Source organism: Misgurnus anguillicaudatus, chromosome 6 (assembly GCF_027580225.2).
Source record: "Misgurnus anguillicaudatus chromosome 6, ASM2758022v2, whole genome shotgun sequence".
Lineage (NCBI taxonomy): Eukaryota > Metazoa > Chordata > Actinopteri > Cypriniformes > Cobitidae > Misgurnus > Misgurnus anguillicaudatus.
This window is the reverse complement of record NC_073342.2, coordinates 15,905,186-15,918,608: the sequence shown is the minus strand read 5'-3', so window position 1 is coordinate 15,918,608 and position 13,423 is coordinate 15,905,186. Positions and strand designations below refer to the sequence as shown.

The following is a 13,423-nucleotide window of genomic DNA, read 5'->3' as shown; positions in this document are numbered from 1 at the left end:
TCTACAGGCGCGAAAGTCCGCCATATGCTGCTTCTCTATTTATGTATTCAATAGATTCAGTAATGTGGAATGACGAGTATGCGAACTTTACGCTAGTTGGCTTGTTCGGTTATTTTAGCCTACTCAACCTTCCAGGTAAGTTCTGTATGCTATGGTTTAGCGTTTAAATAACTGATCATATTACTTTAATGTACAGACATCTATTCAGTCTGCTGTTGTGTCTGCTATTGTTTAGAATAACTTGCCTTTCCAGATTAAATGTCTGTTCTTCAGCTTGGATTTTGTGAAAATAATAATTTTCTAAATAAACGCAACGTATGGGTGATTCTCACGAAAACTTGGTTTTAAAAATGTCAAGCATGAAAATGTAAAAATTGCTTAAATTGACTTTTTTTCCCACCAGACATTGAAAAACAAAGTCTGGAGTACATGGGAACATTAATTTAAAAACTTTTACTTATCATTTAACACTTTTTGTAACATAATTTAAAAAATTAGTCCTAAAAAACCTCATTACCGCAACAGTCAGAAAACATCAACACTGACATATTTTGAAAATGACACGACAAACCTGAAAGAACATAATTTGGAGATTCTGCACATGCATTTGAAATCCAAGTATTATGCTTCTATTAATTAAATTAACATTTAATAAGCATCTGTTGCGGTAATGATAATCAAAATGTCGTGTAAGCATTCTGACAAGACAATATTTCAAATTAACTGTAAAAAATGATCTTACCTGGTAGCCATCTTGAAGTAACTGGTCCATGTGCTTGGTCACTCAAAATCAAACTTTATTAAAATTCTGTATGTGTGCTTAAACTGTTCTCAGAAAGTGTTGCGGAGGATGAGAACATCAGGCATGGACACATCATTTTCCTAATTTTTCATAATTTTGAATATTCAGTAAATATTTTTTCTGTCATCTAAAGTAGTCTAGCAAAACATCCATTTATTTTTTTTCTTAATATTTTTGTGTTCATTTCATTAAATTACAACATAACGCATGTTCAAACACAGCCGGACACATTGCGGTAATGAGAATTTGAGCAGAAAATGAGATAAAATTTACAATTATAAATTCTTATGTTGAAATCACACATTGAACACAGTATTGTGTTAATTCTGATGCTTTTTAATGTTACTATATTACACATTTTTAAAGCTAAAATCATTAGTGCCGTGGTGTTTCAATGGTTTTGTGAGAATCACCCGTATAGTCTACTGCGACTGTATGTGACTTATATGTGTTCTTATATATGTTCATTTTTGAATGATGCGGCTTACACTCCGGTGCGGTTTATAGTCCGGAAAGTACGGTATGCGTTGTATGGTTTTGTAAACTTTCCTAAAAATAGCAATGCATACCTGTACACACTGAGAGTAGTTTGTTAGCATTAAGTGTTTTTTTACCTGTGCCAATCTTTCCAGAACTCACATGCAGGACCTGAAGGATGTGACGAATAATGTTCACTACGAAAACTACCGCAGCAAGAAACTTGCAGCCGTCACCTGCAACGGAGTCGATGCCACCAAGAACAAGGGCCAGCTGACGAAGTATGAAAAGACGTTATTTACATTTGTTTTAAAGCATCTTACCATGCACAGCTATTAAGTAAGGTGAAATAAGGACAAAATATAGCACTATGTTCTTAAAAAACAACCAGATCAGACATTTTCTGGGAACAAACCTGGAATCTTTATGTGAGCACCTCAGAGCTTAAATGTGTTGATCCGAACTGAGCTGCTGACCAAAAGGATGCAGGTTGAACCCTGCAACAAACAGTCTTTTGTATATGTGTGTCCTGATGATTCTTGCACTATGACGATGCTTATAGGAGTCCCCTGGCCCAGATGGAGGAAGAAAGGAGAGAACATGTGATGAAGATGAAGAAGATGGAGACCGAGATGGAGCAGGTCTTTGAGATGAAGGTCAAAGAGAAGAAGCAGAAACTGAAGGACTCTGAGGCAGAGGTTTGTATGTTTGGTGTATTTCTGTTCTTACTTAATATTAATTGACACCACAGCCGATCATAAAATGCATCAGATGTATTTACAAACCACAAATTGTTTATACTTGACGCGTCCGCATGAGCGTGTTGGTGCACGTGGCAAGAATTATGTCAACGCCGAGTGGGTGCGTGAGACCACATTTCGTGTGGAGGTGTGCATGGCACTTTTCATAACTGCGAATAACTTTTTTCATCCGAAAATGACCGACCTCGAGGCGATTTTGGCCGAGCAGGCAAGCCTGTGATGTATCTCTTTAATGGATCCATCCAAAACGATACAGCTCCTATTTAGACGACTTTTAAAGGGGACATTTCACAAGACTTTTTTAAGATGTCAAATAAATCTTTGGTGTCCCCAGAGTATGTATGTGAAGTTTAGTTCAAAATAGCATATAGATAATTTATTATAGCATGTTAAAATTGACACTTTGTAGGTGTGAGCACAAATGTGCCGTTTTTGGGTGTGTCCTTTAAAATGCAAATGAGCTGATCTCTGCACTAAATGACAGTGCTGTGGTTGGATCGAGCAGATTAAGGGGCACTGTTATTCCCTTCTGACATCACAAGGGGAGCTAAATTATAATTACCTATCTTTTCACATGCTTGCAGAGAATGGTTTACCAAAACTAAGTTACTAGGTTGATCTTTTTCACATTTTCTAGGTTGATAGAAGCACTGGGGACCCAGTGTGTAAATTTTAGCGGCATCCAGTGGTAAGGTTGTGAATTACAACCAACAGCTCAGTCCACGGCTCACCCCCCGCATTTATAAAGCATAGAGAAGCTATGGTAGCCGCCACCGGAAAAACATGTAATTGACGGAGACAACTTAGTAAAAAAAGTTTGTCCGTTAAGAGCTTTTGTAGAAACATGGTGGCACAAAATGGCGACTTCCACGTTAGGGGACCCACAGTGTATGTAGATAAAAACATCTCATTTTAAGGTAATAAAAACATAACGGTTCAATATAAAAAGGTCTTTATACACCCCCGATAATATAGTTTTGTATATTATTTTGCATTTCTGTCAAGAGATCCTTCTAAAAATTACACACTGCACCTTTAAACATGAAAAAAGTCAGATTTTCATGATATGTCCCCTCATAAAAAAAAAGTATGGAAACTGTCATTTTAAAACGCATTCTTTTACATATGATTCAGAATTATTGGCTTATGTTTGTGTTGAATGTATCACTAGATGAGGAGTAAAATAGAAACATTGATATTTTTGTATTGTTGGTTTAGTAAAAACGTTAATGAAATGATTGTGTTTAATAGAGATATTTAAGACATTGTTACTTTATTTATGTTCTCATATTTATATATCTAGTTTTGATGTTACAAGCACCAGGGTTTTCCAACAAACAATGACTTCTATTTACTTTTTGTTGGTTTTGGGCTCGATTGCTCGAGTCGCCCCCTGACGTTTCAGAGAATAGTGCAACAGCGAGCAAAGCGCGAGTATAAGCAAAGCTTTAGGGGTTTAGGACATCAATGGGAGTCACCGCATAGTAATATGTGTAATTGAAAGCGACATTGCTTATTTCTTTATATTTGTGGTGGGACTGATTCAGTGCTTTCTTCATTCAGCTGGAGCGGCGTCATGAACAAATGAAGAAGAATCTAGAAGCTCAGTATAAAGAACTAGAAGAGAAGAGACGCCAGTTTGAAGACGAAAAAGCCAACTGGGAGACCCAGCAGCGCATCTTGGAGCAACAGAAGCTGGATGCATCAAAGTAAGATTTGCTCTTTTGCTCTCTCTCTCTCTCTCTCTCTCTCTCTCTCTCTCTCTCTCTCTCTCTCTCTCTCTCTCTCTCTCTCTTAGACACAGTGTTAGTCATAGTCACTTGCTCAGATATAAATTTTTGAACTGATTAGTTTGTCGTGCTAATGCACAGAAGCACTTTGGATGGTTTTACATCTTATAGGTTGAGATGTCTGAAAGTCTGACTTATAAATCTGGAAGTTGGAGTCTAATTTATAAAATTAAAAATAAGTATTATCTTAAACGATTATAAAATTACAAAATATTAGAACTATTTTGAATTTTGCTTTTACCGTAATTTTATTTTTCAAGCAGAGATGGCGATAGAGAGGCAAAAGTTATGGATGGCAGCTTTAAATGTACATTGTGAATTGTCACTTAAGAGTATTTTCCTTTATTTTTCAGGACAATGGAAAAGAACAAGAAGAAAGGAAAAATCTTTTAAATAAGCCAAGACGCTCCTAGCCATTCATTTTAATAAAACCAGAAACTCATTTTTTGCATCTCTTTTGAAGCATTCATGTACTATGATCCCCAAAAAACACATCAACACACACCACACTACAGACATTGACATAAATGTCACATTTACAGACATTACATTAGGTAAACATTTCCTTTTTCTATTTTTATGAACTTGCATCCATGGTCCAACAACCACACACATCTCTATTGCCCTCTACTGGTTGTTCAAAATATTACAGCTCCTCTATAATGCTTTTTTGTAATATAGATTTTATGTACTTTGTTTTATTACGATGCAATTACATTTCACAAATGAGAGGAGTTTAATCCAAGTCAGTTTTTACTCTTTTTATTTTTAAGTATAGCCTACTAAGTGCGGTAACACACATGTTTAAATTATGCACACCTCAGCGTTTTGAAGAGTGTTTCATGGTACGTTGATATGGGTGTGATGGAGAATGTTGAAAAATGGAGGGGATTTTAAAGGTTAAGGCATGAATGAAGAAATTGTTTGTATATTTGTGTATATGAGAGAGATTCTGGAAGGTTCTGAGTGTGTTTGTGTGTTGTGTGGCGCTGGTTTGTGTGTTTTTGGGGGATCACTGAAAATCTGTTTTAACACATTATTGCACACAGCTAAATTATGACAATAACATTTTTCAATGTTTTTAAACCTGTATGCTGTGTACATCGAGAATTGTGCCCCTATCATAGATGATGATATACAAAATGGCATGAGTGTCAACATTAATAACAAAAGTCATTTTTGATATGCATTGTTATGAATTAATTACATTGTTCTTAAGCTGTGTGCACACAGACTGTTGCAACATTTCTGTCTGCTCATGTTTTTTATTCTTGGTGTTTTCTATTGTAAAAGTAAAAGTGAAATGTTACTCAACCTCCATTCCCAACCTGATCCGAGAGCAGTTTAGTTTTATTTCGTATATCGGTTGGGACTTGGACTTATGCCTGTTGGGCTGGTCCTAGATCAGGGCTTAGTAACACAATGTAACCTCTAAATAAGTTCAGTAATTATTTTAGTCACACTTACCTACTCAGAATACCAGACAGTCTGTAGTCTGTTCCTGTTATTATAATAAACTTACATAGGTCATATATGTAAATGAAAATGAAGTGCTATTTGTTTCTATATAGTTTGATCATCAAATGCCAAATAGCGCAGTTAACTTTGAGATCTGATGCACAAAGCAGGTATCACATGTAGATTGAGATTTGGGTGGTTGGCGTGTTGGATGAGCTACGGACAGCAACATAAGCCAATGCACAAACTCAAGCAATGTTAAGATCAACCAAGATTACCTGTATGCTTCATACACACACACACTTATATATTATGCAAGTTTAAACACTCAGTCTTTACTGTTGTGGGTTGTAAAGCCACACAGATGCTCAAAACTTTTAATTTGATTTTTAGTTAAACAGTAAGAAAACTAGGCCTACTTTATTTGACTTAAACCACTGTACACCAAAAGTAGACCTGAACATCCTGAAAATGATTTCTTTTTCTCTAGATATTTTTTCTTAATGTTATTTGTATATGTATACGGTTTTAAATCTTCAGTTGATTTATCGTCTGTTATTCTTTCTGCCTAACTGTACATTATTAAACATGAGATGTTATGCTAATACCAAAGTCTGTTGTTTATCAATTTTATTATAAAGTTATTATGAATGCATTCAAATAAGATGACACAAATTCAGAGATGCTATTTTATTATTTGTTGGAATTTTCAGCAGATCATATTGCGAAATATGCATGTTTTTTTTAGGACAGTGCAAAATCAAAGGAGGTTCAACATTAAGTGTTTTTTCATAATCTACTAAGCAAAGAAGTGCAAAAATGTATTTAGAAATGGCAGATATAAGGTATGAAGCAATGACACTATGATTCAAATTTGCATTTGTAATGACTGAAGCTTCAGTTACATTGCTATTGCTATGTTCTGCAGCCAGGGCTCGTCGGATTTCACACAAAACATGTTGTCTTTTACAGTTGTAACCCTAAGGGGGTCAAAGAGTTTATCTTAGTCCAATTTTGTTTAAAGCGCTGACATGAACTTTTTAGACATTTTGTTTTCCTTTAAATAAAAAATAACTATTTATTTGAAAACATATTGTAAAATACTCACAAAACGCCTTTGCTTGTGCAAGATGAGCTTGTTCTCTCAGCGCTTTTAACTTTATTCACTGGAATTTGAAAGCCAATGAAGGAGAAACAGCAGGACGGAGGGACTGCATAAGCCGCTATCAATTTACAAAACAAAATATACATATTAGTTTAGATTATTATACATTTTAAACCGTTTTTAACATAAGATACTTTGTAAAACAATTGTTAATCTCGTCATAATATGTGTATTTATCAAAACGTTGAGTTCTGTAAGGACAACTTTGATCCATCAAATCACGGTGGAGGAGAGGCGGGACAAATTCTACAATGACCAACTGGAATTGATTCACCACATTTTTATTTCATTTTCATGATTTTTTTTATTAAGTTTGCGGTAAAAAAACAGCATTGTCAAGAAGCTTACATAGCCATGTCTTAAAAACGTTATGCTACTATGTTCATTTATTTTCCACGACTGCTAAATACAGTAATTTAATCATGTCTCGTAAACCATAATAAAAGTCTACATGTGTTGATTACATCACTAAATTCTTATCGAACAGAGAATAATTTAAATTAAATTGTTTGGGGATTTGATTTAGCCTAAATAATACAAAGCAACACCCAACGAAACTTACGCGGCAGAGCTTCAGAATTCAGGTCGCCATCAGCATCAGGCCAAGCAGTGGCGGTTCTTCACGGAGGCCAAGGGTGGCCCGTGCCTCTGTAGACATGTCCCTGGCCACCCCGTGCTGACCAAATAAAAAAGTATACATTTATTTTGATTTTACACGCGAGCGCCAAAAGCGGAACTAATGCAACGCAATGTTCTTCACGGGCAAATTAAAGCGGCGCACCCAACCACTGTAGATGGCTGTGGGTGCTGCTCTGCGAGTGTCTCAATTCGTTCCCAATCTCCCGATGTTAAGAATTATATGTAGGTTCGGGCACTGGTAAGGACTCTAGCTCACTTGACATTGGGACACTGTTCACTTGTTCTCCTGTGACGTGGCTGCTGAGGCGCGTTGTGATCATTCACAGCTGTTACTCATCAACAACACCGGCAAAACCAACATCTCGCTAACTTATTAAAGTTTACACATTGTAAAAAGCGCTGTAATTATGCTCTTACATATACGTGCATAAAACTGGAGGAATATAATTAAATGTTACATATAAAAATGTTTACAGTTTAAAATACATATTATTTTAAATATTGATTAGATTGTGGTAGCAATGTGTGTTTATAAGTAAACTAAAACAAACGTTTGTCTTTATAAAAGTTTGCATTTCATAAAGTGTATTGAGTAGGCTCGCATGATTTTCGGTTGGGGGGCTTTAGAAAAGAGCCCAGCTCCCCTTTTGCACCTGCACTCACTCTTGTATTAAATAAATATTTATATGATTGTAAAGTAAAATAACGTTTACGGGGCAGTTTCCCGGAAAGGGATTAGATTAGTCCTAGTCTAAAATAAATGTAAGAGCTGTCCAAACTGAAAACAATTTGCAATGCCATATCTTAAAATATAGCAGTGCCCTTTGTTTTGCTTCAAAATGCACACAAGTAATGTATTTAGTAAGGCGGTGTGTTTGTTAAAACTAGTTATATTTCCTAATTAAACTAAGGCCTAGTCCTATCCTAAACTAATTCCTGTAACCACCCCTATAATCTTTAAATATAATTTCTTGCCATTTTTTATGTGCCCCTCTGGTAAAACACTGGCCCCTCCTTGGCCCCCCTAGTGAAATTTGTCTAGAACCGCCACTGCGGCCAAGTATCAGACACACAGAAGTTGCCCTCATGATTTCTGATGTGAAGTTGATCTTCAGGATTTGCTATCGATGAGTTGCAGATGTCAAAGTGTGCTCGAGAGTCGAGGCGAGAAGTTGATGAAAACGGAGCTTTAAGTTCGTTAAGTTGCTGCGTAGGAGTGACGTTCACGCTATTTGCTTTTTCGCAATATTTGTTAGGTCAATGAGCAAATAACAAACCTAACAGCATATTATTATTCCTTTTTTATTCTTCTTTAGATCCATTTGTAGCTATTGTGAATGTAATAATAAGCAAATTAATTAGCTTTATGCAGTGTTCTTATTCTATAATAAAAAATATATTTGTATGGTCAATAATAACAAACGTTTTAAATGCAATATAGCAACCAGAAACAATTTATATTAAATGTTATGTGCTGTTTTTACTGCATGCGTGCTGTCCCTGATTTTTGTGTCTGCATTAAATTTCTATTGGACTGTAAACACATAAACAATCTGCATTCGTGGAACAAACGTAACTTCCAGTAAACTTTGCAAAGAATCAACAAGAACAGAGTCCTTTTATTTCTGAATAACAAGCAAAATAAACAACAAGTAGATTAGGCCTACATTAGTTCAAATCATAACTAAAGCGTATCAAAAACTACACTGAGCTAATGTTACTGTCTAAAATGTGTAATGTATACAATATTAAAGCCCCCATGAAATTAAGATTCAACTTTTTTTTCCTTTTACTATAAATATATTAGGTCTTAAGAACAAATATAAACTGGTATGGTCCAAAACACTGATAACATTCTCATATAGTTGTGCAGTTGTGTATGCACAGTTGTGTAGTTAAACAGTAAGAAAACTAGGCCTACTTTATTTGACTTAAACCATTGTACACCAAACATAGACCTGAATATCCTGAAAATGATTTCTTTTTCTCTAAATATTTTTTCTTAATGTTATTTGTATATGTATACGGTTTTAAATCTTCAGTTAATTTACTGTCTGTTATTCTTTCTGCCTAACTTTACATTATTAAACATGTTATGCTAATACCAACATCTTTTGTCTTTTTAATACATTTGTATTCTAATGTTATTATGAATGTAATTATGAATTTTCAGCATAGTATACTGCAAAATAAGCATATTTTTAAGACGGTTAAAGTGCAAAACTAACGGCGGTTAAACATTTTAAGTGTTTTTTCATAATCTACTAAGCAAAGAAGTGCAAAAATGTATTTAGAAATGGCAGATATAAGGTATGAAGCAATGACACTATGATTCAAATTTGCATTTGTAATGACTGAAGCTTCAGTTACATTGCTATTGCTATGTTCTGCAGCCAGGGCTCGTCGGATTTCACACAAAACATGTTGTCTTTTACAGTTGTAACCCTAAGGGGGAAAAAAGAGTTCATATAAGTCCATTTTTTTTTTATAGCACTGACATGGGCATTTTAGACATTTTGTTTCTTTGAATTAAAATAATTATTTATTTGAAAACATATATCATTGTAAAATACTCACACAACGGCTTTGTTTGTGCAAGATGAGCTTGTTCTCTCAGCACTTTTAATTTTATCCACTGGAATTGGGAAGCCAATGAAAAGGAAACAGCAGGACGCAGCAGGGACTGGAGCTGCCAACGGCCTCCCATAGTCTAAAAAGATAAAACAAGTCAATATACAAAACAAATACATATTAATTTAGGTTATTAGACATTTTTAAATGTTCCTTTACCATGAGATACTTTGTAAAATAATTGTTAATCTGGTCATAATATTTGTATTGATCAAAATGTGAGGCTGGGTAAGATCACTTTTTATCCAACTATCTAATCACAGTGGAGGAGAGGCTGGTTCAAATACTAACCTGACCAATCAGAATATTCCTTTACTAGGCTACCGAATAACACCATAAAAAATATTATAGCTTGTCGATTATATATAACACCCTCTGCTACCAAAAGGATTTGCATTGTTAAAACAATTTATCTGCAAAATCAGATACTTATAAGACAGAACTTCCACTGATGTTTTGTAGGCCTATTACAGCAACCAAAGCAAATGTAAACTTCCAAAGCGCTTGTTTTCCTTAACAACCGTCAATGCCTGGCGAGTTCAGCCACCTAAAAGTCTTTGGGGGAGTCCGTGCTTTTACCCTTTTAAACGATTGTATAAACTAATGACCTAATGTAGGGGAGACCGGGTATGATTGTAACACTTTTTTCTATATCACAGACTTTTTGAGATGATAACAAATACAAGGTGGTCCTTTGTTACAACCCATCCCACTACTGGGGTAGATTGTAACACATACTGGGGTAAGTTGTAACAGTTAGACAAAATGCACAAAAACTAAGGGTACTCCAAGTGTTATGCCACAACAACAGTTTTATTTTAAATTAATAGCTGCCACAATAAAATATGTGTAAATATGGGGAGTATATGTGCATATTGTGTGTGTTTGTGCATAAATTGTCTTGAATTTCTAAATAGTTCGATGCAGAAGACACAGAAATCTTCCTCTAGAGGAGTTATCAGCCTTTACCCTTTTCCCGGCAGTTTTTTTTAAACTTTCTTGTGCAAAGTTTTTTTTTACACCATGTAAAAGCCATTTTGTGTTAAATCACAAATGTTCTTATGTGTATGTAAGGGGATGGTTTCCAAACACGTGTTACAACAACCCCACCACTGTCACCCATTGTTTAGCTAGCAGTATTAGCATGGTGCTTTGAAATTAACAGGAGGTTGATACTCCATTATTTACTAGAGAAACTAAGTTTGACTTGATTTATAACTCATACAACATTATCTACAACAGTATAAGTACTAAACAAAATATTATCTTGTTATTTTTTTAACTTTCTTAACTCAGAATTTGATTTTCTGCTGTAGCTAGGAGAGATGGCAACACAGACAGCAACACCTCCATAGGATCATAAAGGAAGTCTGAGAAAACTGAAATTGTCACATAACTCCTATCTTATCCCTGATTCGTGGAATTGGTAGTGTTAAATCTTTGTTTTTACTTGTATACTGAATAGGCATCGATTTGCGTTGTGTTTTAGAAATTAACTTCTGGATTGGTTTTCTTGCACTGCATGTAGGCCTATATATTGCATGAACTTTATTATAATTGTTGTTTATATTTACTGACAAACTGTAATTATGATTTAGGATGCTTTAACATTCAAAAGTAACCATTTAAAAAAATGGTTAGCCTATGGAGAGTTTTTATTTTCACTACCGTGTGTGTGTTATTTCACTGATTATATGATTAGTAATATTATTAATAAAAAAATGGTGTGTTACAGTTACAAAAAAAAAAAATCCATTATCATCTTTTATTTTTATCTAACTTTCAGGCAATGTTATTGTAATTTAGTCAACGAAAATTAATTCATTTGAATTCCCTACTGAAAAATCCAGCTAAGACCAGCATAAGCTGATGAGCTGGTTTTAGCTGGTCTCCCAGCTTGGTTTTAGCTGGTTTTGCTAATGTAGGAAGCTGGTTTTGCTGGTGTAGGAAGCTGGTTTTGCTGGTGTAGCAAGCTGGTCTAGCTGTGTTTTGGTCACTTTTTAAGCTGGTCTAGCTGGACTTACCTGGTCAGGCTGGAAGACCAGCTGACCCCCCAGCATGGCCAGCCGTGCCTCCTTAAACCAGCTAATACCAGCTACCAGCTTATGCTGGTCTTCGCTGGATTTTTCAGTAGGGTTATCTTTAGTTTGTTAGAAAAAAACAGCACTTTAAACCAGTTTGCATCACTTAATTCTTATCTTAAATTAAATTGTTTGGGGATTTGATTTAGCCTAAATAACAAAAAAGCCACATCCCAACGAAACTTACCCTGTTGAGCTTCAGAATTCAGAGTCGCCATCAGCATCAGCCCAAGTATCAGACACACAGAATTTGTCCTCATGGTTTCTGATGTGTGAAGTTGATGATTTGCTATCTATGAGATGTCAAAGTGTGCTCGACTTCGTGCGACGTTGCGCAGACCGATCGACAAGGTGAGTTGTTGAAAACGGAGCTGACCGTCCGTTAAGTTGCTGCCTAGGAGTGACGTCCACGCCGGTGTGTTTGCTTTTTCAGATCAATGAGCAAATAATAAACCTAACAGCATATTATTTAGAGCAGAACTAAGTTGGGACTCTTAAAGCTTAGAAATCGAATGTATACAATTTTTTTTTAACTTTTTTCTTTTATTGATTTTTTACATTTTTGTAAAATATCCCCATGTTGTTGTTTTTTTAATTCGTTTTCATTCCTACTTTTATTTGATCCAGCTGAATATATATAACAAGCAGATTTTGATCCTCTTTACAGTATATGCATGCAATGTAATCCTCTCTCTCTCTCTCTCTCTCTCTCTCTCTCTCTCTCTCTCTCTCTCTCTCTCTCTCTCTCTCTCTCTATATATATATATATATATATATATATATATATATATATATATATATATATATATATATATATGTGTGTGCCAAAGACAAGACGTCCCTGATTTTTGTGTCTGCATTAAAGGGGACAGAGAATGAAAAAACATGTTTACCTTGTCTTTGCTGAATAATGGTAGTCTACCCACATTCACAAACATACAAAAAGTGCTAAACATGCTAAACATCTCAGTCTCGTAGAAATTCCTCTTTTAGAAATGTCAGCCAGAAAACAGCCCAATCTGAAAAACTGATGCTTATGACATCACAGGCATCTAACTGCCCCTCCACTTTAAAATAATTGGCTACATTTTTTGAATGGCAGCAAAGTCAGCCAATCAGTAATGAGACTGCAAGTTAAGCCAGTAGGGGGAGCCAAATAGGTGCAAAACTACTTGTTTAAAATCCCCCACCCTAATAGAGCTATCTGAGAGAGGTTTTTAGGAAGCTTCTAAGGCATTACAGACCCAAACAAAAAACATTTTGTCTACATGTCACATCACAGAACAAGGATAAATACTCCGTTCAATCATTCTATATCACCTTTAAACTTTTATATATACGGTTTTAGCAGTAAAAACCATAAACAATCTGCATTCAGCAAACTTTGCAAAGAATCAATAAGAAAAGAGTCCTTTTATTTCTGAATAACAAGCAACATAAACAACACATTTGTTTATTTATTTATTAGTTCAAAACTACACTGGGCAAACGTTACTGTGTAAAATGTGTCTTATTTAATGTATACAATGTTAAAGCCCTATGAAAATAAAAAATAGCGTTTTTCCTTTTAGTATAAATATGTTAGGCTAAAGAATAAATATAAACTGGTATGGTCGAAA

At 35.0% G+C, this 13,423-nt stretch overlaps 1 protein-coding gene and 1 long non-coding RNA gene across 4 annotated transcripts in view; one reads left to right on the top strand and one right to left on the bottom strand.

The window, feature by feature from the left end:
* Positions 1 to 5,900, top strand: part of septin15 (septin 15) — a 39,105-nt gene extending 33,205 nt beyond the window's left edge. For all 3 annotated transcript variants that reach the window (XM_073868570.1, XM_073868569.1, XM_073868568.1), the window contains exons 10-13: positions 1,435 to 1,560; positions 1,842 to 1,977; positions 3,604 to 3,749; positions 4,184 to 5,900. In XM_073868570.1, coding sequence (XP_073724671.1) covers positions 1,435 to 1,560; positions 1,842 to 1,977; positions 3,604 to 3,749; positions 4,184 to 4,223 — 448 coding nt within the window. In that variant the 3' untranslated portion in view covers positions 4,224 to 5,900. The remainder of the gene's footprint in view (positions 1 to 1,434; positions 1,561 to 1,841; positions 1,978 to 3,603; positions 3,750 to 4,183) is intronic.
* Positions 5,901 to 6,251: 351 nt separating this feature from the next.
* On the bottom strand, positions 6,252 to 8,516 carry LOC141364312 (uncharacterized). The gene is made up of 3 exons (XR_012370029.1): positions 7,016 to 8,516; positions 6,397 to 6,511; positions 6,252 to 6,268 (listed from the first exon to the last, which is right to left on the bottom strand). It is a non-coding gene; the product is annotated as an uncharacterized lncRNA (long non-coding RNA).
* Between the last annotated feature and the right edge of the window lie 4,907 nt (positions 8,517 to 13,423).